Source organism: Clupea harengus, chromosome 26, assembly GCF_900700415.2.
Source record: "Clupea harengus chromosome 26, Ch_v2.0.2, whole genome shotgun sequence".
NCBI classification, from domain to species: Eukaryota; Metazoa; Chordata; class Actinopteri; order Clupeiformes; family Clupeidae; genus Clupea; species Clupea harengus.
This window is the reverse complement of record NC_045177.1, coordinates 7,373,100-7,396,365: the sequence shown is the minus strand read 5'-3', so window position 1 is coordinate 7,396,365 and position 23,266 is coordinate 7,373,100. Positions and strand designations below refer to the sequence as shown.

The 23,266-nt window shown below is 39.6% G+C and overlaps 1 protein-coding gene across 1 annotated transcript; it reads left to right on the top strand.

Moving 5' to 3' along the window:
• The first annotated feature begins 5,818 nt into the window (after positions 1-5,818).
• Positions 5,819-22,187, top strand: LOC122128880 (NACHT, LRR and PYD domains-containing protein 12-like). The gene is made up of 5 exons (XM_042703867.1): positions 5,819-6,307; positions 7,865-8,041; positions 9,591-9,764; positions 10,821-10,994; positions 21,893-22,187. The coding sequence occupies exons 1-5, from the start codon at positions 5,859-5,861 to the stop codon at positions 22,068-22,070; spliced, it is 1,152 nt and encodes a 383-aa protein (XP_042559801.1). The 5' UTR covers positions 5,819-5,858; the 3' UTR covers positions 22,071-22,187.
• Positions 22,188-23,266: the final 1,079 nt, after the last annotated feature.

Below are 23,266 nucleotides of genomic sequence, written 5' to 3'. Positions count from 1 at the left end.
ACAAAGTAATTCCTATGTCACTTCAATCTGGTTTTTAACACTGCAGACAAAAAACGCGAGCTGAGCATTGTCATGTATGTCAGTGCTCTCGTCCAGAGCCACAGAATACGCACTGAAACTTTCGCTTTAAAACACAGCTAGATTTATTTTCCGATGGTGACCGCCAGACTAAACATTATCCTGCTTATTATTCTGTTTCTTGTCAAAACGATAAAAGACATTCCTCTAAAATACCTCTTTCTAACGATTTTGTTACCATTTCGTGACTTCCCCTAAGAAAAAATTGTTCTTCACTTTACTATTGATCTCACCACATTGAAAATATAGGTTTAGAAGATGTTCTTTGTTTTATTGACATTAAATGATGAAATCCACAGGGAAAACAAATCACAAAACCATGAAATATATTCAAAGACAACAAAAAAGCTTTGAATAGAGTATACCTCTTTAATTTCACTCCATCACTCCACACCACAGGGTGGATGATATGAAGCACTCAACCGGGGAAGACCAAGAGTACAAGACGATTCCTGGTAAGATGACAGATTATCACTCTAGGTTATTTTTTAGGGTACTTGAAAAAATACTTGATTTCACACAAATATATTTATAAATATGTTTACAAACATATGCTATAAACCAATTTTGTATTTTTTTTATCACTTTTACAATGTTCTGACTGACGTCTGATGTGAATTTGTGCCATAGGCAGAATGTGCAAAACGTTGTCTTCAATCCCCCAACTGATGCGGAGGACATTGGATGATCTGTCTAAAGCCGAGCTCAAGAGGTTCAAGACTATTCTCAAGGAAAGATCTGAAATACCATGGGGGAAGCTGGAGGAAGCTGACACTGATGAAATTGTGGAACAAATGGTTCAAAAGCACTGTGTGGGAGACTCTCCCAAGGTCGTGTTGACCATCTTAAGGGAGATGGACAAGAACCAGCTGGCCACAGACTTAGAGAGAAAACTAGGCAAAGGTAGATATTTAACAAAATACACAGATTGGGCCTCATTCTCGAACATTTTCTTAATTGTCTTCTTAAATATCTTCTTCATAATTTCGAAAGACCAATTTAAGAAAATATCTTCGCCAGATTCATGAACGCCTGGAAATGGGTTCTTACACAGCCAAAGTGTTCTCAGCTGTGCTCCCGCAAATGAGGATTCTTAAATTGAACGCTCGTTCTCGTACACCTGGATTATCATACATGCACGCCCTGCCAGCTCCTTATAAGGGCACGCAGCCGTAGTGACGTGTGCAGTCAGAATTTAGTGCTTATTTATTTATTCAATTACAATGGGCTCTATGCACGCCAGTAGAACGTTCACGACAATGCCAAATAATACGGCTCACTTACTTCCGGCGCTTGCGCTACTTTGAAACAATGGCGCTGTTATACGCTATGAATAACGGAGCTGCCAAAACTCACAATTAATGACGTTCATCGCCTCTGTGAATCTTCATCAAATGCACCCAGTAGCAAACTGGAGAAGGGTTTTAAAATGTACGCCTCCTCCTACATCCACGAATACGAAGATGAGCCTGTCATTCTTGTATTTTGTATCGTCACGGTTAACTAGCTAGTTGTAGGCTAATGTGTGTAATCTAAACATTGCTCTACCACTGCGATAGTATCGTTAGCAGGGTTTGGAGGATTACTTTAAAAATGTATTCCGATACAATTACTGATTACCTGGATTACCTCAAATAGCAAATTTGCAAATGAAGACAACAGAAAAGAGACATCAATAAGATGGCTTTCACTTAAGCGTATTCTGTTAGTCAACAGCACAATGTAACCCTAGAAAAGAAAATGAGGAAACCAAGTTTTAACAATTAAACATGCCCTCTGCTGAGTGTTTTTTAAAGACAAATATGCTTGTCATTATGCAAACCAGCCTCTTGACCTACATTGAAAGTGCACAACACCACAGTTTACAAAGCATAGGCTAGTAAAAAACTAAATCGGCACAGATTTAGAGCATAGACAGTATTTTTACTTTCTGAACTGATAGAGAATACATTTTATGTAAATGCTGACAGTAGGACTACGGGTTCCAAGTTGAAATGTAGGGCAGACCTACAGAGTAGTATAGTATTATAGTTTAAATATGCTGTTTAAATGTTATTTGAGTGAAAGTCGCGATAACATTGCGCATTTAACTTACATATAGCCAAACTGGCTTTGCTAATAAACAGATGTTACTCAGTCACACATCACGCTGAAACTTCAATTAAACTGCCACGAATATATTTCGGTCAGGGGCTTGTGTTTTATCCAAAGTCCCCCTTTTTTATAACGTTAGTAGGCAATCAATACTAACAAGTTAGCTAACCAACTTTAACCTTAAGCTAACTGGATGTCTGTGTAGACGTTAGCAGTGTTGGTCTTGCCTGTAAATGCTTCATGAAATTTGACGTGGAGTCCTCGGACAACGAAAGTGTTTTCACTGCGTGTAACCATAAGGTGCACTGCACTGTTATGTTCTACCCACTTTCAGCTTTGAGGACAATAGTGTCGATATTTCCAGCCAGGGAAAGCATTTTTTGAACTCGAGGTCATCATATGGACCTTTTTTCTCTGTTGTCTTCTCGTGACGTGTTGTAAAGTGCACATGTGGATGATAGTATAATGTTCTGCATTTTTAAATCTATTTGTAATCCTGTTAATAATCCCAATTTTTGCTAAAAGTATATGTAATCTAATTACGTCTTCTTTATTTGTAACTGTACCGGAATACAGTTCACTTTTTTGTATGCTAATTACGTAACGCTGTTCCATGTATTCCCTTACTCCCCCAGACCTGCCAACCTTGAAGAAAGTTTTTGAGCGCCAGGGGAGTTTCAGTTTGGCAGGGGCTTTGCATACGGTCACAGGCTAACTTTTTATACAAATGTATCTGAAGGATATACCCCTTGACATGCACAATACAGTGCACTAACATCTGTAGTGCACTCCGTCGCTGATAAGTGCTGTATCAAATGGAACACTTTCAGGCACAAGGTCGTAGCATCTTGTCCAATCTGAGGGATGTAGTTTAAATAAATGTACGGTATAGGTTTGTATTGATTGATTTTTTTTTTGCGTAGTTTCAGCTGGCATTTCGTACCTGCGTATTTTGACTAAGAATTGCGTGGTTGGTACACAAAATGCGTGCAGGTTGGCAGGTCTGCTCCCCAAGCCTGATCGTTAGTATCTGTGAAGGTTGAATATTCTTTCATCCAAGTTAAGAATGTATGACTTAACATGTTTAAGTATATGATTCGATATAGCCTATACATTATGTGACGCTACTTTGTTGAAGTTCTCTGCTGTAATCTGTGCTTGCAAGTCTCACTGACAGTTACTAGGAAGTAAACCGGAAGTAAGTGAGCCGTATTATTTGGCATTGTCGTGAACGTTCTACTGGCGTGCATAGAGCCCATTGCAGTGTTCGTGTAGTGCTTTTATTTATTTTAGGACATCACAATGCCTCGTATTTATTATAATTATAATTATTTAAATCCGAGGGTGTCTGTAGAATTGATGTCAACGCAATCACCAACGATTTCTCACAAATTCGGCCCTTAACACTACTGAGTCCGAGCCTGTTTTTCACTCTCTTAGGTAGTCTGCCATGCCTTGATAGTTTTGTTTATTTCACCTAACTAAAAACATTGAGGCAAAAGTGGCATGTATGATTATATTCTAGAAAACCTCAGCAATAATAACATGGGAGTGAAAGAAATGTAGTAAAACATTTTTTAAACAAACCCTTACAAAAACATACTTTTAGAGGTGCTCAGACTTCGTACAAAAAACACGTTGTAAAGATTTTGGAGCAAGGCTTTTGAACTCTGAACTTTGTAAACATAGGTGTTAGTTTTACAAAGGTGAGTTTAGCATTTAGAAAGTGTGTGTGGTTTCACTACTACATATTTATAATTTTAGAGTGACATGTACCTCTTCAAAACTAGTGTCCCTACAAATGCATATTGATGACTTAGGTGTAAACAAACCTGGGACACCTTGGTCAAGGGAAATGACCATTACGTAATGGCCCTGGAATGTCTTTGTGGCCCGTACCCCCCACAGGTTTTCTTGACACATCATGACTCAATAGAGGTCACTGAATTACCATACCCTTATCATATGAATAGCTGTCATTTGCTAATGGGCCGGTCGTTAGGAGCTGAAACCTCACTCAGAGACTAAAATGTGCAAGAGACTAGTCCTATTCTCAATATTTGAAAAGATAAGGGTTCAAGGTTTCTGAGGGTGTCATTTTTATGTCTCTATGTCTAAAACTGACTGAGCTTTAAAAGCAATTCCCCATAAAAACCAGGGTTAAGAACAATCTGGCTAATTTACGACTGCTATTTAGCCTTCTTAAATTGTGGTCTAAGTTAAGAACGAATCCCAGATGAGAAAACTTTGGAACGGCTTAAGTAGAGTTAAGGAGAAATGTCTTATTAACTTGTTCTTAACTGCGTTTGAGAATGAGGCCCATTGTCTTTATAAGTACATATTGTGCTTCTGTAGTAATTTCTCACTCTCCGCCTTCTCCTTCTCTTATTGAAAACCATACCTCAAGATCAGGATATCATATGCAATATATGCAACCATGCTAAACCTGGCTAAACATAAAATAGTTTGTTAGATTGTTGTTCAATGTTATTTCACCATTTAACATCTACATTTTTTTGTTCTTTTTAAGAATGTGATGCAGCACACACTGTTCTCTCACAGAAGGAGTCACTAAAACAGAAGCTTCGGGCACACCTGAAAAGCAGGTTTTCTACCGTACATCAAGAGTTTAAAGATTGCAAAGTACAAGATATCTACACTGAGCTTTACATTGTAGAGGGCCGCACAGGCGGGGTCATCTGTGACCATGAAGTATCAACAATTAACCTGAGACAGATTGGGGCAGGACCAAGCTCTGAAGATGAACAAGTCAAGTTGGCAAACATGTTCACAGACAGGCCTGCCACAAAAGTTTTGACTTTAGGAATTGCGGGTGTGGGCAAAACCATTGCAGTGCAGAAGTTTGCCATGGACTGGGCTGAGAAAAAACAAATCTAGACATAGACTTTGTTTTTGTTCTTCTATTTCGGGAGTTAAACTTGAAGAAGAAAAAATGCTACAGCCTTTTTGATCTTCTTTTTGAATTCTACAATAATCTCAAAGATTTGAGAAACTTCCCAGAATTCAGTGGATGCAAAATTCTGTTTGTCTTAGACGGCTTTGATGAAAGCAAACTCCGGCTGGACTTTGAAGAGTGTATCTCTGAGCCCGAAGAAAAATCATCAGTGGACATCCTCATAACAAGCCTCATTAAGGGTATGCTACTGCCCTCTGCACTCATCTGGGTCACAACCCGACCAGCAGCAGCCAGTCTGATTCCACGTGAGTGTTTCGACTTGGTGACAGAGGTTCGGGGATTCAATGACCTCCAGATAATTGAGTTCTTTCAGAACAACATAAAGAATCCAGAGCAGGCCAAGAGAATCATTGATCATATCAACAAGAATAGAAGCCTCCTCATCATGTGCCACATACCAGTATTCTGTTATGTTATATCCAATGTGAAGGACAAAATACTGGAAGATCAGATCAAAGAAGCCAAAACTTTGACAGAGATGTACACATTGTATTGTGTCTCTCAGATAAAAATAATGAATGACAAATACCCGAAGGACAAGAAGATGAGTGCAAAGAAAAAAGGGCAGTTCCTTGTTAAACTTGGGAAACTGGCATTCAAACATCTGGAGAAAGGTACCCTGGTCTTCTATGAGAAGGACTTGGAAGGGTGTCACATTGATGTAGATTGTGGAGCACTGCAGGCTGGAGTTTGTACACAGATCTTCAACATGGAGAGTGCTGCAACTGGAGAGAAAATGTTCAGCTTTGTGCACCTCAGTGTACAGGAATTCTTGGCAGCTCTTTATGTTCTTCATGAAGGTGTTCATTGGGCAAATCCCTTTTCAAAGAACTGGAAAGAGAAGATCAGCTGGCTGTTCACACACTCAAGGTTTGACCTTTACAGATTTGCTGTGGAAAAGGCTCTGCAGAGCCAGAACGGACATTTGGATCTTTTTGTCCGTTTCCTCCTCGGCCTGGCTCCAATGTTGGAGCCAAAAATCCGGTCCCCCCTGGATGTGTTGCTGCCACAGTTAGCTGTCAGAGGTGAGAGCATCGAGAAAACGGTTCAATACATCAAAGAGAAGATCAGGAAAGACATCTCACCAGAACGGATCATCAACCTCTTCCACTGTTTGAATGAGTTAGGGGACAACTCACTGATTGAGGAGATCAACAGGTAATTAATATAGACCATTTCAGATTCAAAGGAATTGATAAATAGCACAATTAGTAGAGCATGATGTCAACAACACCAGTGTCATAGGTTTGATTCCGAAAGAGTACATACTAATAATTCAATATAATTAAATTCAATTTTATTTATATATAGCGCCAAAACAATATAATTGTCTCAAGGGGCTTTGAGCAATTAGCAGGGCTCAGTTATTGGGGGGTCACTGTTTTAAACATGTTGGTTTTCCTGCATGTACTGTACCTGTTTGTGGTGAGGAAAATATCATAAATGCATTGAAATCATGAAGTCTGTGCAATTGACCTATCGCTAAGTCCCGCCCCTCGAACACAGACGAGCCAATGGCAGTTTAGTAACAGCTGCACTCGGACATCTTGAGTTTACAACTCCATAGAGTAGCATTAGAAACCGTGATTCTTCTCTTGTTTTATGGGGTTTGTTGTAATGTAAGTTGAACAAAAATGGTCAAACGATATGCATGGGGTAGACACTGATGCAAGGTATCATGAGAGGATAGGCAATGGGGTATAATTCATCCCATTTCCCAAACCAAAACAAGACAGGGCCAAATGTCTCTGGTGGATTAAGCTGTGTGGCAGACCACACAGTCAAAGCTACGTTCATTAGCTATCTGCCATACTCTTATTAGGTTGCAATTTTCCGCTGCTAAAGCAATCAACTAAGCCTACATGATCATAGGCATACTCATAATTCACATTATTATTGTCATTGACAGTACCGGCTTACTTTCACCTCTGATGTTATGCTCGGTTTAGGCAAGTTATCTCTGGTTAAAACTAGCTAACGTTAACGTTAGCTATTCACTAGCTGCGCTAGCTAGCTAGACAGTTAGGACACTGTCCTGTCAGGGTAATGCTAGTTATGTAATAAACTAATAAATGTAGGTCTACATCTCAGTGCCTCTCCAGATTAGTTAAATTAACTGAAGGTCAATTAATTTAATCTTTCCCTGCGATGCATGAACAACTCTGGTCTTGGATGTTGTTATCTGCAATTGTGATAACTGTGAGATGAGGCTTCTCCCTCTTGCATTGTGATCTGTAAATTCTCGCCTCCAATTTAAGCTTGTCATCCACCATATCTAGTTTTAAATTTTGCACATATCCCTCCATTGCATAATTAAGTCCCTTTTGAAGGCTTCTAGGCAAAATCAGGTCTCCAAACTAACTATCTCCAAAAGTTGTCTAGAGCCTCTTGGGATATCGTTTTGACACTGATAGCTGCCATTGTAAACTCTAGTCAGCTCCGATAGCTTGTCTGAGTTAGCGACAGTAACTAAGGGGGGCGGGGCTTAGCAATAGGTCAATTATGTTCCCCAGATAAAGGAATAGTCTTCCAATTATGGTGTGAAATTCATAATCTGCTGATATAACTGCTGATTCTTGTCATTTGTATTGCTCTATTGTTCTGAACTTTGTTTTGGAAGTAAAGAGGTGCATTGTCTTTTTAAACAAGTGGCTAATAATCAGAGGCTTTTCAAGTATCAGTAAGATTATGAATATTGTTTAAAATGTTACCCAGGTACATTAACTCAGCAGATGAGGAGAAGAACCTGACTCCAGCCCAGTGTTCAGCTTTGGCTTATCTGCTGCTGATATCAACTAAAGAAATGAATGAGTTTAATCTGAAGAAATACCTGAGATCAGAGGAAGGGCTCCACAGAATGCTTCCTGTAGTGAAAGTCTCTAGGAGAGTTTGGTGAGTACAGTTTTGGGTGAGTTCTGTGGGTAAAACCTTGGTAACAACAATGATAAGAACTTGGGACCATTTTGGAAAAGCATTCTGACATACTGGCTGAGAGAGATGCTTATTTTATAAACACTGAGGGCCTCATTTACTAACATTGGGACCGCAGCTTAATCTGCGCCTTTGCCAACTCACATATAGCGCACGGTATTTTGCATCGTATTTATCAAACAAGAACCTCATCTGAATGTGTCGACGCCTTACCAGCGTAATTAGGGAAGAAAGAGCCTGCGTGTTCCTTCCACCCATGGATGATGAGTTAAAATTAGAATTAGAGCTTTTGGTTCACGAGGTTACAGCAAACTAACCCGGGTAAATATAGAAACTCATAAATATTTCTCCATTTAGCCCTTCCGTCAACACTAAAAGTTGTGATCACTTGGAATTCATTTTATTGGTGAGATGATTTTGGGAAATTAAACTTTTCAGCGAACATTGAGTTTCTGGGTTACTATGGTTACCCCTCAGGGTGCCTGTGCAGCTTCATATTAACAAGTTTATGTTCACGAGTTCATATTCACACATATTAACATGAGTTAATCACACACAGGCAACTGCAAACTGTTAAAATGGTTCCCTAAGCTAGAGATAGCTAGGATAGTTAATATCCAGGTTAACTACTCCATAGCATCCCGTTAAATAGTCTAGTAGGAATACACGACACCCCTTACTTTAAAACGGCGTATTCTAACACTGAAAACCATGCTTTTCAAAAACGCTGCCCTAGGCAGATACATTTGAAAACTGTAGTTGTAGGTTGCCATGGCACTGGGGGTAGCTTGCGCTTGAGAGGCTATAACGTCGAAATAAACATGGAAGTTGAAATGAATATGCTGCTCTGTCTCTGCAATTTACTTATCGGTAGTTTAGTTAGTGTACTTCGAGTACAAGTACTTTTCCTGAATAGATACACGTTACTCCTACGCAGAAGGTGTGCACTGTACTCGTTGTGCTTGAACTATCAGTGTTTAAACCATACAATGAGCAGCGATTCTGGGTAAGACGTGGCCGAACTTTTCCCGAACAGCTAGCTGGTGGGACAGTTTGTAATTATATTTGTTTGTATGCCTATTAAATGATATATCAAATATAAACATAAAAAAAAAATAACATTTCTGAAGTTCGTATTTTTCAAATTTCTCGCAGGCACATAGTTTTCATTTAGCAGCTGATATGTCATGCTAAAACACCTCTTGTTTCGTTACTAATACATAATTAGGCGCACTTTACGCATCTCCTCCCATCTCTTTGCGACGAACACCCACTTTCCCACACCCACTTCCTAGCAGCGGTAATCTGCGCTTTTACTCAGGTGCGCCTCCTTTGGAAATAGGGTTTTATGTGTTTACCCGCTATTTTATGCCTGAAATGGGCGCAATCCTGTTAGTAAATGAGGCCCCGAGTGTGTTTAAATGTGTATAATAATGAATAAAAGTGTTATAATTGTATATGCAACTGAGATACCTCAACAATATAATGTTTAATCTTCATTTCTAATCAGGCTAAATCAGTGTCGACTCTCTAAAGCAAGCTGTGCATTGATGGCATCAGTGCTGCAAGGGACACGTTCCCCTCTGAGAGAACTTGACATGGGTGACAATGACCTGCAGGGTAAAGGAGTGGAGCTGCTCTGTGTGGGACTAAGAGATCAACAATGCAAGCTGAACAAACTGAGGTCAGTTATGTGGCATATAAGAAAGACTCTCAAATTGAAATTGAATAACAATTCCTCAGAAATGTGCCTGTGTGTGTGTGTGTGTGTGTGCATGTGTTTGTTTTGTTTGTGTTCATACGAAACACAGAAAGAAATCAAAAGAGTCTGATACAGAGGACATGCCATCAGCTATCTTACATTTACATTTAGTCATTTAGCAGACGCTTTTGTCCAAAGCGACGTACAAGGGAGAGAATATTCAAGCTACGAGCAATAGAACCTGGTGTAGCAATAAATACTACTTTACATAAGAAATATAACAAAATTAAATAAAAAAAGAAAAAGAAGTGCAGAAATGTAACTGCTGTAATTGCAAGTTACGCACTAGTCGAAGTGCCAGTTAGGACGGGAAGTGCTCTCTGAAGAGTTGGGTCTTCAAAAGCTTCTTAAAGGTAGAGAGGGACACCCCTGCTCTGGTAGTGCTAGGTAGTTCATTCCACCAACGTGGAACTACAAATGAGAATAGTCTGGACTGCCGTACTTGCAGACGGCAGTGCCAAACGACGCTCACTAGAAGAGCGCAGCATCCTGGGTGTAACATTTGCCCTTACAAGAGCATTTAGGTAGGTGGGAGCAGAACCATCAAGCACTCTGTAGGCAAGCATAAGTGACTTGAACTTAATGCGAGCAGCTACAGGCAGCCAGTGGAGGTCAATGAGTAGCAGGTATCTTAATGTACAGAGTGTGTGTGTGTGTGTGTGTGTGTGTGTTTTTGTTTCTGTTTGTATGAAACACAGATAAGAAGTGAAAGAGACAAAGATACAGAGAACACTGCATCAGCTGTCTTTATATAGAGATGTGTCCTGCTGTATTAATCTGTATGCGAGTGTGTGGAGTTTATAAAGGGAAGGAATCCAAATTGAATCTCTACATCATGTCTTACAGATATAATATATATACAAGCACATCATAATGATCATATAGGGCCAAAAGAGAGGAGATAGAAGAGTTATGTAAAAATATGAACGAAAGTGCTCAATAGTATCAAATGTGTATGCAAACTATATATCTAAACAGGCTAAATCGGTGTCGACTCTCTAAAGCAAGCTGTGAAATAATGGCATCAGTGCTGCAAGGGACACCTTCCCATCTGATAGAGCTGGACATGGGTGACAATGACCTGCAGGATGAAGGAGTGGAGCTGCTCTGTGTGGGACTAAGAGATCCACAATGCAAGCTGGAGACACTGAGGTCAGTTATGAGGCATGTAAGAAAGATTCAGTAGGTGAAATTTAAAAAACAATTCCTCAGAAATGGTGTGGCTGTATGTGTGTGTGCGCGCCCATATGTGGGTTTTTTGTTTGTGTTTATATGAAACACAGACAGGAAGCAAAAGAGACAGTCATGTGTCTGTGTGTTTGTGAAACAGAGAGTGAGACCAATTGAGGCAGATACAAAGGACATGCCATCATCTATCTTTATGTACAGAGTGTGTGCAGTTTAGAAATGGAAGTGACATCTACATTATTTCAACCAGATTACAAAAAAAGTCTGAACACGTTAGAATTGACCATGAGCTCCTATGCACAGGTCTGCGTAATAGATCAATGATATTTTTGTCAACTGTTAGGTGAAAATTCACTCAAGTTACCTCAGGACTCCGGAGTTGTAGATCAGTGTATTTATTTAGTAACATTTGCACTCACAGCACAAGGCTAAAAAGTGAAGCAATTTCACTGACATCGCACAGGGTTTTTATACTTAAGATTTATCTAATTCTGACGCCATAAATGTTTCTAATGGCAGCAAGAATAGCTACGCAAGAGCCACACTTGACAAAAAGTACTTTTGTGTCTTCCCAGCTGCGCTTTCCAACATGCAAGGATGTCAGTTTTACACAGTAAAGAATGTTGGTGAGCTGATTTTGGGAAATACAAATTTTCAGCGAACATTGAGTTTCTGGGTTGCTATAGTTACCTAGTTGCAATGCTATCTAGTTAGTGAAAGAAACATTTTAATAACCTTAAATGGTTTAAATGGAAATAGTTATCTAGCTGATGTTATGGTTTCCTCGATTTAACTTATAAAATTATACTAGGAAAAGGTAGAAACCCCTCAGGGTGCCTGTGCAGCTTCATATTAACGAGTTTTTGTTCACAAGTTCATATTCACACATATTAATATGAGTTAATCACACACAGGCAACTGCAAACTGGTAAAATGGTGCCCTAAGCTAGAGATAGCTAGGAGAGGTAAAAAGCTATGATGGGTTGAAACCCTCTGGGTGCCTGTGCAGCTTCATGTTAATATTTATATTAGTTCATATTTACTCCATATTAAAATGAGTTCATATTACACTTACTAGCAACTACGAACTGTTAAGATGGTTCCCTAAGCTAGAGATAGCTAGGATAGTTAATAGCAGTGTTCATTTTGTTGACGAAAACTATGACGAAAAATATTCGTTAACGACCTTTTTCCCGTGACTAAGACGAGACTAAGACGTGACGAAAACGGATCTTTATAAATAAAAACTATGACTAAATCTATTTTAACTTTCGTTGACGAGACGAGACGAGACGAGACGAAAATGTTGGTGGTTGACTCATTCACAATTGTTTTTTTTTTTCTAAACTTGTATGCACTTCATTGGTTGAATGTTGCCCGGTCCTGTATCTATCCCTCCTCCATTCCCTGAGATGGCCAGACATGCAAGTGACGCCCTATGGCTGAACGTTATGATGGCTGAAGTTCAAGCACTCGGTACTGGAAGAAAAATAAGAATAGATATCTGGACAGTCTTTAATTGTAACTTCACAGAAAATAAAACACAATGCACCGCAATAACCGGAGAGAAACCTTGTGGCTTCAAAATAGGTGGGAAGAACACAACAAGAGGCAACTGAAAGCGCACAAGACAACCCTGCCATTTATGCCAAGGTAAATTAGCTAGTAACTGTCAATGATAATTAGCTAATGTTAACTAGTTATTAGAATATATTAGCCAACGTTAAGTTAACTTCAAAGGGGCAGTCGAGTGTATAGGTTGTGTCAGCTTGGATAACTAGCTGGTCATTTTCGATTGAAACCTCCCGTTTGGCTTGGCAAATGAGTTCCAAAACTTTTAGCTAGCTAACGTTAGCTAACTATGAGGTAGCATAGCTAAGTTTTACTAGCTATCGATAGCTAGCTAAGTTATACTAGCTATCGATAACTAGCTAGTAAACGCATTGCAGAAGGACAGGCCACGCATGACATTAAATCAAGAAAAAATAAATGAATATGTGATTGGTTTACATATCCTTGTCTATTTATGCAATTGTTATTATCATTGGCACTACTTTCTCTCAAACTATCCGTCTAGCTAAATATGTCAGATTGCACAGCAATTCATATGGAGGATATGTGGTTGATTTAACTAAGACCAGGTATACATAGTAGTTGTATTGTGTTATCACATCATTTGAATCTTCAAAATCTAGACTTGATATTCTCTTATATTTTAATGATAATACTGTTAATTAAGTATTGCCTTAAAATTATTATTTACATTGAATTAATTGGAATTCAGCTGTAGGCATATACTAGGAGATCTGTATCTTAGAGACTAATTGCATCCACAGTTTAAGTACTGCAAGCTTGACTATTATGCAGTTGTAGACACAACACAAGGGGTCCCCGGGCCTGAGAAGGGAAGGAAAGGAGTTTAATGTGGCTATAAGATGGACTTTTAAATGTGACTAAAACTAGACTAAAATGTAATGAGACTTCGTCGACTAAAACTAGACTAAAATTCTTCTGAGTTTTCGTCGACGAAAACTAGACTAAAACTAAGGAGGATAAAAATGACTAAAAGTGACTAAAACTAATATGCATTTTCGTTTAAAGACTAAGACTAAATCTAAAATAGCTGCCAAAATGAACACTGGTTAATAGCCAGGTTAACTGCTCCATAGCATCCCGTTAAATACAGTCTGGTAGGAATTAGGGGTGGGCGATAAGGCCAAAATCTTCTATCACGGTATTTGTAATTTTATATCACGGTTACGGTATATATCACTGTTTATTATACAGTGGCCTCCACAATTATTGGCACCCTTAGTGAATATGAGCAAAACAGGCTATAAAAAAATATGTCTTTGCTGTTTATCCTCTTGGTCTTTCACTCAAAATATTCACAAAAATCTTACCTTTTCATTGAAGTAAAATTATTGAAAGAAAAAAAAACTGTTGACATTAAATAAATATTTTTCCCCAAAACATGTGTGCCACAATTATTGGCACCCCTAGAAAAATCTTATAATTAAAATCTAACTGAAGTTTATTTCCAGTCATGTTTTACATTTTTAAGTTCATCTGTTTGATTAGGAACTCTTAAGAGGTCAACCATGACTTCCTGTTCCATTGGCGTACAAATATAAGGTGACACAGGCCAAATTCCATTAGTCATTCATCATTATGGGAAAGACACAGTGACGATGTGCGACGAAAACGTTGTTGAGCTGCACAAATCAAGAAATGGACACAAGACAACCTCTAAACAGTTAAAAATACCCATTTCCACTATCATGGAAATAATTAAGAAGTTTAAAGCGACAGGAGATGTTAAGAATCAGCCTGGAAGAGGACGTGTGTGTACATTGACCCCACGCACCGTGAGGAAGATGGTTCGACTGGCAAAAGAATCTCCAAGCATCGCAGCTGGAGAATTGCAGAGGTTAGTTAAGTCTTGGGGTCAGAAAGTCTCCAAAACTACCATCAGACGCCACCTACATCACCACAAGTTGTTTTGGAGGGTTGCCAGAAAAAAGCCTCTGCTGTCAATCAACAACAAACTAAAGTGCCTACAGTTTGCCAAATGTAAGTCAGACTTTCAATGGGACAGTTATATGGTCAGATGAGACCAAAATAAAGCTTTTTGGCAACAAACATCAAAGGTGGGTTTGGCGTAGACAGAAAGATAGCCCTACAGAAAAGCACCTCATACCCACTGTGAAGTATGGTGGTGGATCTTTGATGTTGTGGGGCTGTTTTTCTTCTAAAGGCCCTGGACATCTTGTTAGCATACATGGTATCATGGACTCCATCAAATACCAGCAGATATTAAATGAAAACCTAACAGCCCCCTCCAGTAAGCTTAACATGGGCCGTGGTTGGACCTTCCAGCAGGACAATGATCCGAAGCACACCTCAAAATCAACACAAAAATGGTTCACCGACCGCAGAATAAAGGTTTTGCCATGGCCATCACAGTCCGCCAACTTAAACCCCATAGAAAATCTGTAGGATGAGCTGAAGCCGAGGCTACAAGCATTGACCTCAGAATCTGAAGAGATACTGTATGTAGGAATGGTCTCAGATCCCGTGCCATGTGTTCACCAACCTCATCACGCATTATAGGAGAAGACTCAGCTGTTATCTTGGCAAAGGGAGGCTGCACACAACATTAAATTAAGGGGTGCCAATAATTGTGGCACACATGTTTTGGAGAATAATATTTATTTAATGTCAAATTTTTTTTTTTTCAATATTTTAACCTCAATGAAAAGGTAAGATTTTTTCTGAATATTTTGAGTGAAAGACCAAGGCTGGGTTGCACCAACATGGATTAAATTAATCCTGGTTTAGAGTTAATCTAGCGTTAGTAAATCTAGGTTTAAACTGGTTTATAATTAATCAGAGATGTGTTGCACATCTTAATTTTAACCCTGGATTAGTTAAACTAGTTTAAACAAGGGTTAAAACAGGATTAGTTTATGTGCAATGTCCGCCATGATGGATTCCAACGAAATGTAAACAAATTCACAATGTATGTTTAACAAATACGGAACTAAATAGCCCAAATAAATGCATCCCCTCTTTTTCCTAAACTAGCTGCTTGTTGAATAAATGCCGTTACTGATACCGTAGTTACCGTTTAACCTACCACTACAGCGGCTATAGCTAATAAACACAGTTACTTTAGCCAGCTAGCTAGCTATTATGGCACGTCAAAGAGGGTCAAACTTTTCAACATTTTAAAAGATGTTGCTGACCTAGTTGATGGAGGAGTTTGGGGTTACAATTGAGGATATGAGGACTGACAGCAGTACACTAGAGAAGAAGGAGAGGAACTGGGTCCAGTTAGCTGAGAGCTTCAATGGCTCTACCGGTATCAAAGAGACGAGGGACAGGGCACAACTGAAAGCCTGTTGGAAAAACCCCAAGGCTAAAGCCAAAAAAGATGCGGCGGTCAATTTTAAACCGGCGGAGGACCACCACCAATGACTATGGATCCTCTGTCAAAGAAGATAATAGATATGATCCCGCAGCAGATTTCCCCCTCCCCAACCCCTACGACGGTGACGGCGCATTAGATGACAGTACAGCCACAGAAGCTGCATATAAGTTACTACGAACTAGATGACGTCGCTAGCTTATAATCGTTGTGTTGATTATGTACTGCTGTGACTGTGAACAGGTAAATAGGGTGTAAATATTATGAATAGCAGGTTACAATAATTGCTGTCACCCCAAGTAAGTTATCACTCTGTCCAACGCCGTTAGTTGCAGCAATAACGTGACAAAAATGACAAAAGTAGGCTATAATTTGTTGTCAATAAAACAGAGATAAACCTCCTCCAGGGGTGGTTTAAATATAAATGCTAATCCAGGTTTAGACTAGTTTAAAAATGACTGGTGCAACAGATTTGTAAACTAAGGTTAAACTAGGTTTAAAGTTTGGTGCAACTGGATTAAAAGACAAACCTGGTTTAGACCTAGTTTAAGAGCTAATCCTTGTTGGTGCAACCCAGCCCAAGAGGATAAACAGCAAAGACATATTTTTTCATAGCCAGTTTTGCTCATATTCACTAAGGGTGCCAATCATTGTGGCTTTCAGTGGTTCTTTAATGTACTTTCAGAAGATAACTCAAGTGTTAAAACTTTCTTTTCAATGTGTGTCCATATGTTAACACAATAATGATGACAACATTTTTTTCTTTATATGGCCACATATTAAAATAAGAAAATTAAGAAGTTGGCCATTACACATAGACATATATACATAGACGCTCCATTGACCGCCTCAGCCCGTTGCTGCGACGAGCTAACGTCGCCGCCATATTGGTGAGGTGAAGACTGGCCTGTAAACAGACACAAGTAAATGATGGAACTGCGGTTTTTCTGGATGAAAGCACTATAGTGTTTACATTTCTCAACCGATTTCACTGAGTCGTTTTTATATTCAAGGGTTTATGATCTATGTGGAGTACCAAAAAAAGTTTTGTCTCCATGTTACTTAGAATCTCGAAAGTTAGGCTATGATCGCCATAGACATACATACATGTATATGTCTATGATAATCGCTGCTAGACGCTCACTGTTCTTGTGCTCCCACAGCTCATTCACTTTGAAATACTGAAAAGAAATCTAAACTATCAAAATAGTGAGAAATCATTGAGAAAAATGGAACAGAATCTGCAAATAAATGGCTACACTAGACACTTTTCAGTCCATATTTTTCAGTATATTGAATCTTTCCCAACAGTCGAGGATTACTCAACAAGTAGGCATGACAGTCCTTGCAGGTTATGTGCTTAAAATTGTACTGGGTATCGTATTATACGGCTCTTCAGAATGTTAAAAAAGTGGCGTTGATTTGAATAAGCCACCCCAACGTTCGCAGGTCTGTAATTTCTTTATTTTCACTGCTGCGATAAAGTAATGACCGCTGTCATTGGCAACGGGTTTTGTGCTTCTAATTCACATCTTTCATATCATTCCGCAAGTAGTCCGGTCATTTAATGTAACGGAAAGTCATTGTAACTTGAAGTCAGCAAGTAATGGGTTGCTACGCAACACCTGAAACTTTAGAGTTCTATTTGCCTGAAGAACAATTTTTTCTAAGCGGAAATCACAAAACGACAACAAAATCGTTAAAGAGGTTTTTTTGAGGAATGTCTTCTATCGTTTTGGCGAGTAACCGTATAATAAGCGGGATGATGTATAGTTCGGAGGTCATTATCTAAAAATAAATCGATTGGATTTAAAAATAAGAGTATACCGTGGTTGAAACGGTATAGCCAAATCTCTCCCGGTAGACACATTTCTACCATTGCACGGTATATACCGTCATACCGCCCAGTCCTAGTAGGAATACATGACACCCCTTACTTTAAAATGGCGTATTCCAACACTGAAAACAATGCTTTTCAAAAACGCTACCCTAGGCGGATTCATTTGAAAACTCCGGGTTCATGTTGTAGCGTGGACAGGGGAAACAGAGGCCTTCAGGGGGGTATTCGTCGTAGCTCGCTAAGCGGTTTAGTGAGCTAATTTTCAGGCTAAGATAAAAAACGCCCCTCTTTTTGGTTCGTGGAAGCAACTTTTGATAAATAACCATAGTTACATATCGATTAGCACTAACCTGCTCCAGGGCAGGCTAACTTAAGTGTAGCTGGATAAGCTTGCCACACCCCCGGAAAAAGGAGGGATCCCATTGACCAAGGACTGATATTAGATAGTTAATAAGATTAGCGGAGGGAGCGAGTTCTTTACAATCGCCAAGATCAATTATTCTTGTATGAGCGCTACCGATTCAGCCGACAAGGAATCATTCATTTACAAGACCTTCTCGAGTCATTTATTGCAAACACCACAATCGAACATTGACTGTCTTGCGCTATTTTGCGAGTGGTACATTTTTGTAGTGTCGGTGATGCGGAGAACAAAGCACTCATAATTATATGAGCGTTATTAGTACACCATAGCATATCATTATTGTAGAAAATGATTAAGGTGGACTCAGGATAAGAATAGAGAGAAATACAGACAATTTATTTTCACTGCTCCAATTTATTGCATTTGTTATTAATACATTTAGTCATTTAACAGACGCTTTTATTCAAGAAAATGTAGAACTATATCGAGGAAGGAGGTGAGGGGATTCGAACTATCAACCTTGTAGTTTCGAACCGGTAGAGGGATCCTCTGTACCAGTTGACACTCGCCGACAGGTATTCATACATAGATATCACCCTATAAACATCCCAACACACCTTGCTCTCACAGCGGTGGCGGTGTTGAATTTTGCCATGATTATGGTCTTGTATTCTTCATAAGCGTTCATGTCCATCTCCTGCTCGCCAGAGGAGACAAAAAGAGCAATTTTCTTTGAGTTTAGAACCATTATACCGTTAGAAAATCATTGTTTTGGTGATCGACCTTTCCTGCCTTTTGAAGTAGGACGTGCACGCGCAAATGCCCCGGTAAGTTTAGCCTGGTTGAAATTAACCACATGATTTGGATGCGGATCAGCCGTTAACGAACCGATATTTGCTGTTCTCAATCAGCTCGCTAATCTTAACGGGCTAAAAGGCCAATTGATTAACTTAGCTTCAACTCTACGACGAACGGGCCCCAGACGTTCGGTTGCCATGGCACTGGGGGTAGCTTGCGCTCGAGAGGCTATAACGTCAAAATAAACATGGAAGGTGAAATTAATATGCTGCTCTGTCTCTACAATTTACTTATCTAGTTTCGTTAGTGTACTTCAGGTACAAGTACTTTTCCTGAATAGATACGCGTTACTCCTACGCAGAAGGCGAGCACTGTACTCGGTGTGCTTGTACGATGAGGGGAAAAAGCAAATAAGACAGTTTAAACCCTACATAGATAGGTGATTCTGGGTAAGACCTGGCCGAACAGCTATCTGGTGGGACAATTTTTTTATATGCCTATATTAAATGATATATAAACATTTAAACAAATAACATTTCTGATGTTCGTAGTTTCTTTTTAAATGAATTGCGTCAAATTTCTTCTTCCTCTCAAAAGGTTGAGAATACCTGTCCTAGCATGTAACAAAGTGACAAATCAACTAACAAAAATCTTCTGTTTCAGTCCAGGCGGAGTTATCTCTCTGTCGCATTCACGAGTATCACAATTGTTTCTCTTCACTATAGCTTGCTGGTAAATAACACTTTACCTCAAGCCTTTTCACTTGGTGGCTGGAGCTCTGGAGCAGTCTCTGGTTGGCAGGGAACTGTCAAACTCGGCAGCAGGAAGGATCCAAAAACAGCGAACACAAACCAACGCGATTGTAACTTCTTCCCTTGGCCGGTGCACTGCACCTCGCTATCGTCTTAATGGCTACACACTCCAAAGGCCAGAAGGCAATCACTTTGTGTCGCTAACTTAAAACTATGTTGTACATTAAATCAATCGTTCACTCTTCCAATTCTGCAGTCAGGCGGCTGCACTCACGTTCTCAACGTTCACCTGTCTCTGATTACTTCCTGTTTAATTTCGCCTGTATTCCAACCTGCTGATTGGCTACTGACTACACGTATAAGAAATTAGTATAAAAGAGGAAGAACAATACATGTACGTATATCTCTTATCTGCTACATTAGCAAGAATAGCCACACAATAGCCACGCTCGACTAAAAGTATTTTGTGTCATCCCAGCTGCGCTTTCTAAAATGCAAGGATGTCAGTTTTACACAGGGTCGGACAGGCACATTTCGACCTTTCTTATCACCTCTGAACTCACCCAAACATATGCAGAAGGTCCCTCTCCAAGGCCAAAACAAACAGAAAAGCACATTTAACTGAGAATCCACAAATACCTAACTTGATGACAAAATACAAATAAACAAAAGAACAGAAATTCCCAAACTCCCTCTCATATGAAAAACAGAGTTTAACAAGCTCCTTACAACCTCCTTACAAGCTCCAAAAACTATATAAAAAATAATGAAGCTTTAATTAGTGTTAGGGATTTATTTCACCCTTATCAGGACTGTATTAACCTCAGAATTAAGACTCACACAACCAAGAATATAATAAATAACAAACTTTTACTCTGGCAAAGAGGAGTGCATGGTTCCAGACCGCTGTTCCCACATACACTGCCCCTTGAGTAAATTGCCTGACCATTTATTCAGAAAATCTCACAGAACAAAGACATGACACTCCCATGCTAGTGTCCTCTCGTGCTGGTTACCCAGAGATAAGAATGTTTACCTAAGACCCTCAAAAACCCTGACTCTACAACAATAAATCAGTCTTAACCTAAACATTTCATGACACCTCTGAATTCCAATCTTGTCTTCTCACAGTTTCAACTTCCTCTCACAGAACAATGGAAAGAGCTTAGTCTTCCATTTAACTAACTAACTAATATCAAACTAACACACATGATAATAATTAAAAAGAAACATTTCTTTCACAATTAGTTCAGCAGTGTGGCATGGTTCTGTAGGGGGAGAAGAAGTCCAACGCCATGATAGTTTTACCATGTTTAAATACCCCCAACGTCTGTATCTCTGATCCCAATCCTGATAAAATTGAACATGTATACAAGCCACCTGTCACAGGGAAAGGGATTGTTGCAGAAAAAAGAGCAACTTATTTGAAATTTCACAATCAGAAGACAAGAGGCCAAATAGTGTATCTGCGGATTCTTTATTGAAAGGCTCTAATCTTTCAACAGTAGATGTTCCATGGATGATCTCATTGTATGAATGGCATGTTCGGTCACACCCATCTATCTTTTGTTTGGTTTGCCAATTAAATTAAACACCGCTATTTGACTTTCCCTCAATCAGAGCGTGTTACCTGTTTGGCACCACGCCCATTTTCTCACAGACTAAATAACGCCATTCATACTCTCATAAATTAATCCATGTTCAACAACTATGAAAATATTCCTTCAGGAGGCACAATAGAACACAACGCAATTCACGCTAATAGTCTCTCACACACACACTCGGGACAGGACGGCAGAACAAATGCACTGCTCAATAAGAATAAGAACAACGCACTGAAGTTATCTTAATGAATACCCTTGGAAATAATAATAGAATCAAATGTGTACATCAACTGTATTTTTTAAACAGTCTGAATAAGTGCTAACTCTCCAAAACAAGCTGTGAAATAATGGCATCAGTACTGCAAAGGACACCTTCCCATCTCAGAGAACTGGACATGGGTCACAATGATCTGCAGGATGAAGGACTGGGGCTGCTCTGTGTGGGACTGAGAGATCCACAATGCAAGCTGGAAACAGTTAAATCAGTTATAAAACATTAGCTAAAACAATGTATTTTATAAATGTATAGTCTCACTATGTTGACTATAATTGTGAAGATAATCTCTTGTTTCAGGCTGAGCCATTGTCTCATCACACAGAAGGGCTGTTCTTCCCTGGCCTCTGCCCTCAAATCAAACCCCTCCTACCTGAAACAGCTGGATCTGAGCTACAATCACCCAGGAGATTCAGGTGTCAGAGAACTCTCAAACAGACTGAATGATCCCAACTGTAAACTAGAGACTTTCAGGTGAGTGCTGGGTGTACATAACATTTTGATCTTAGGTGACATATTCTAGATAGACTGCCTATTCTCCCCATGTATGTGTAGGTTTTCTCCCACATCCTAAAATGGACACAAAAGTGGTTCTTGGTGTAGGTGATACAGGCAGTTGCTGAGGGCACAAAGGCTCAATGAGTTGGGAGGGATATTTTTAATGGAGGGGATGGGAATAGTCTTTTCACTAAGAGCAGCAACTTAGGCAACGTCCACACTAATACATTTACATTTGGAACAGAGAACAATCTCCGTCCAGACGAGCATTTTAGCTCTGTATCAGAAATAACCTCTATCCATACTAACACTCCTGAAAATGCATATCTCATAACCATTTACGTACACTAGGCATGCACTCTATGTAGGGCTGATAATGCTGCTGGACAGGGGCATTGTTGCAGATCGCTTGAATAATAGCTTGCCTCCTGTGCATGTAGGCCGTTGTAGCATTATAAAATACAGAATTTAACTGCACAACAACTGTTAGCAAAGAAAACAAGGTCAGCAGTTGTTTTCTCTGGAAATATGATCGTGACGAATCAGGAAAGGATGTATTAATGAGACTAATAAGACCCAATGAGGAAGCAATGTGGGTGTCTGCATCATCGTTTCCAAAAGTCTGTTTCAGGCCCTTGAAAACTATTAGTAGTATGGATGCCAGGCATAAACATAGTAACTGTTTTAAAACTAAAACGTATTAGTGTGGATGTAGCCTTAGTCTGGAACACTACGGGAGGTGCATCTTTCTATTCCTACATGGATGTGCATGTTGCTCCTCTTCCTTAACTCCTAGAAGTCATGGGTGCACATGTCCTGCTTGTATCACTAGTCAGCAGCCACTTCTATTCCCCTCATCTTCTCTTTGTCACAGCATGCGGCAGCCAGGGCTGATGGCAGTCAGTGCTGCTGACAGACGTCTGTCTCAACCAAAGCTTCCCAGCAGTGCTGTGGGTGGATCTAGTTGGCTCTGGTGCCCATAGCAACAGTGTTGTTGCACTTCTTCCTCCCCTTTTCCCCTCTCCACTTCTCTCCTTCCAGCAGGAGCTGCTCACTCTGCAGTCCCATCTGCCAGACTGTCTGGGTAAACTGGGTACATTATCTGTGCTTGTGTCGCCCTCCTGTCTAGGGTCAGAGGCATGAACAAAAGAAAGAGACTGCACTGTGGGAAAACAC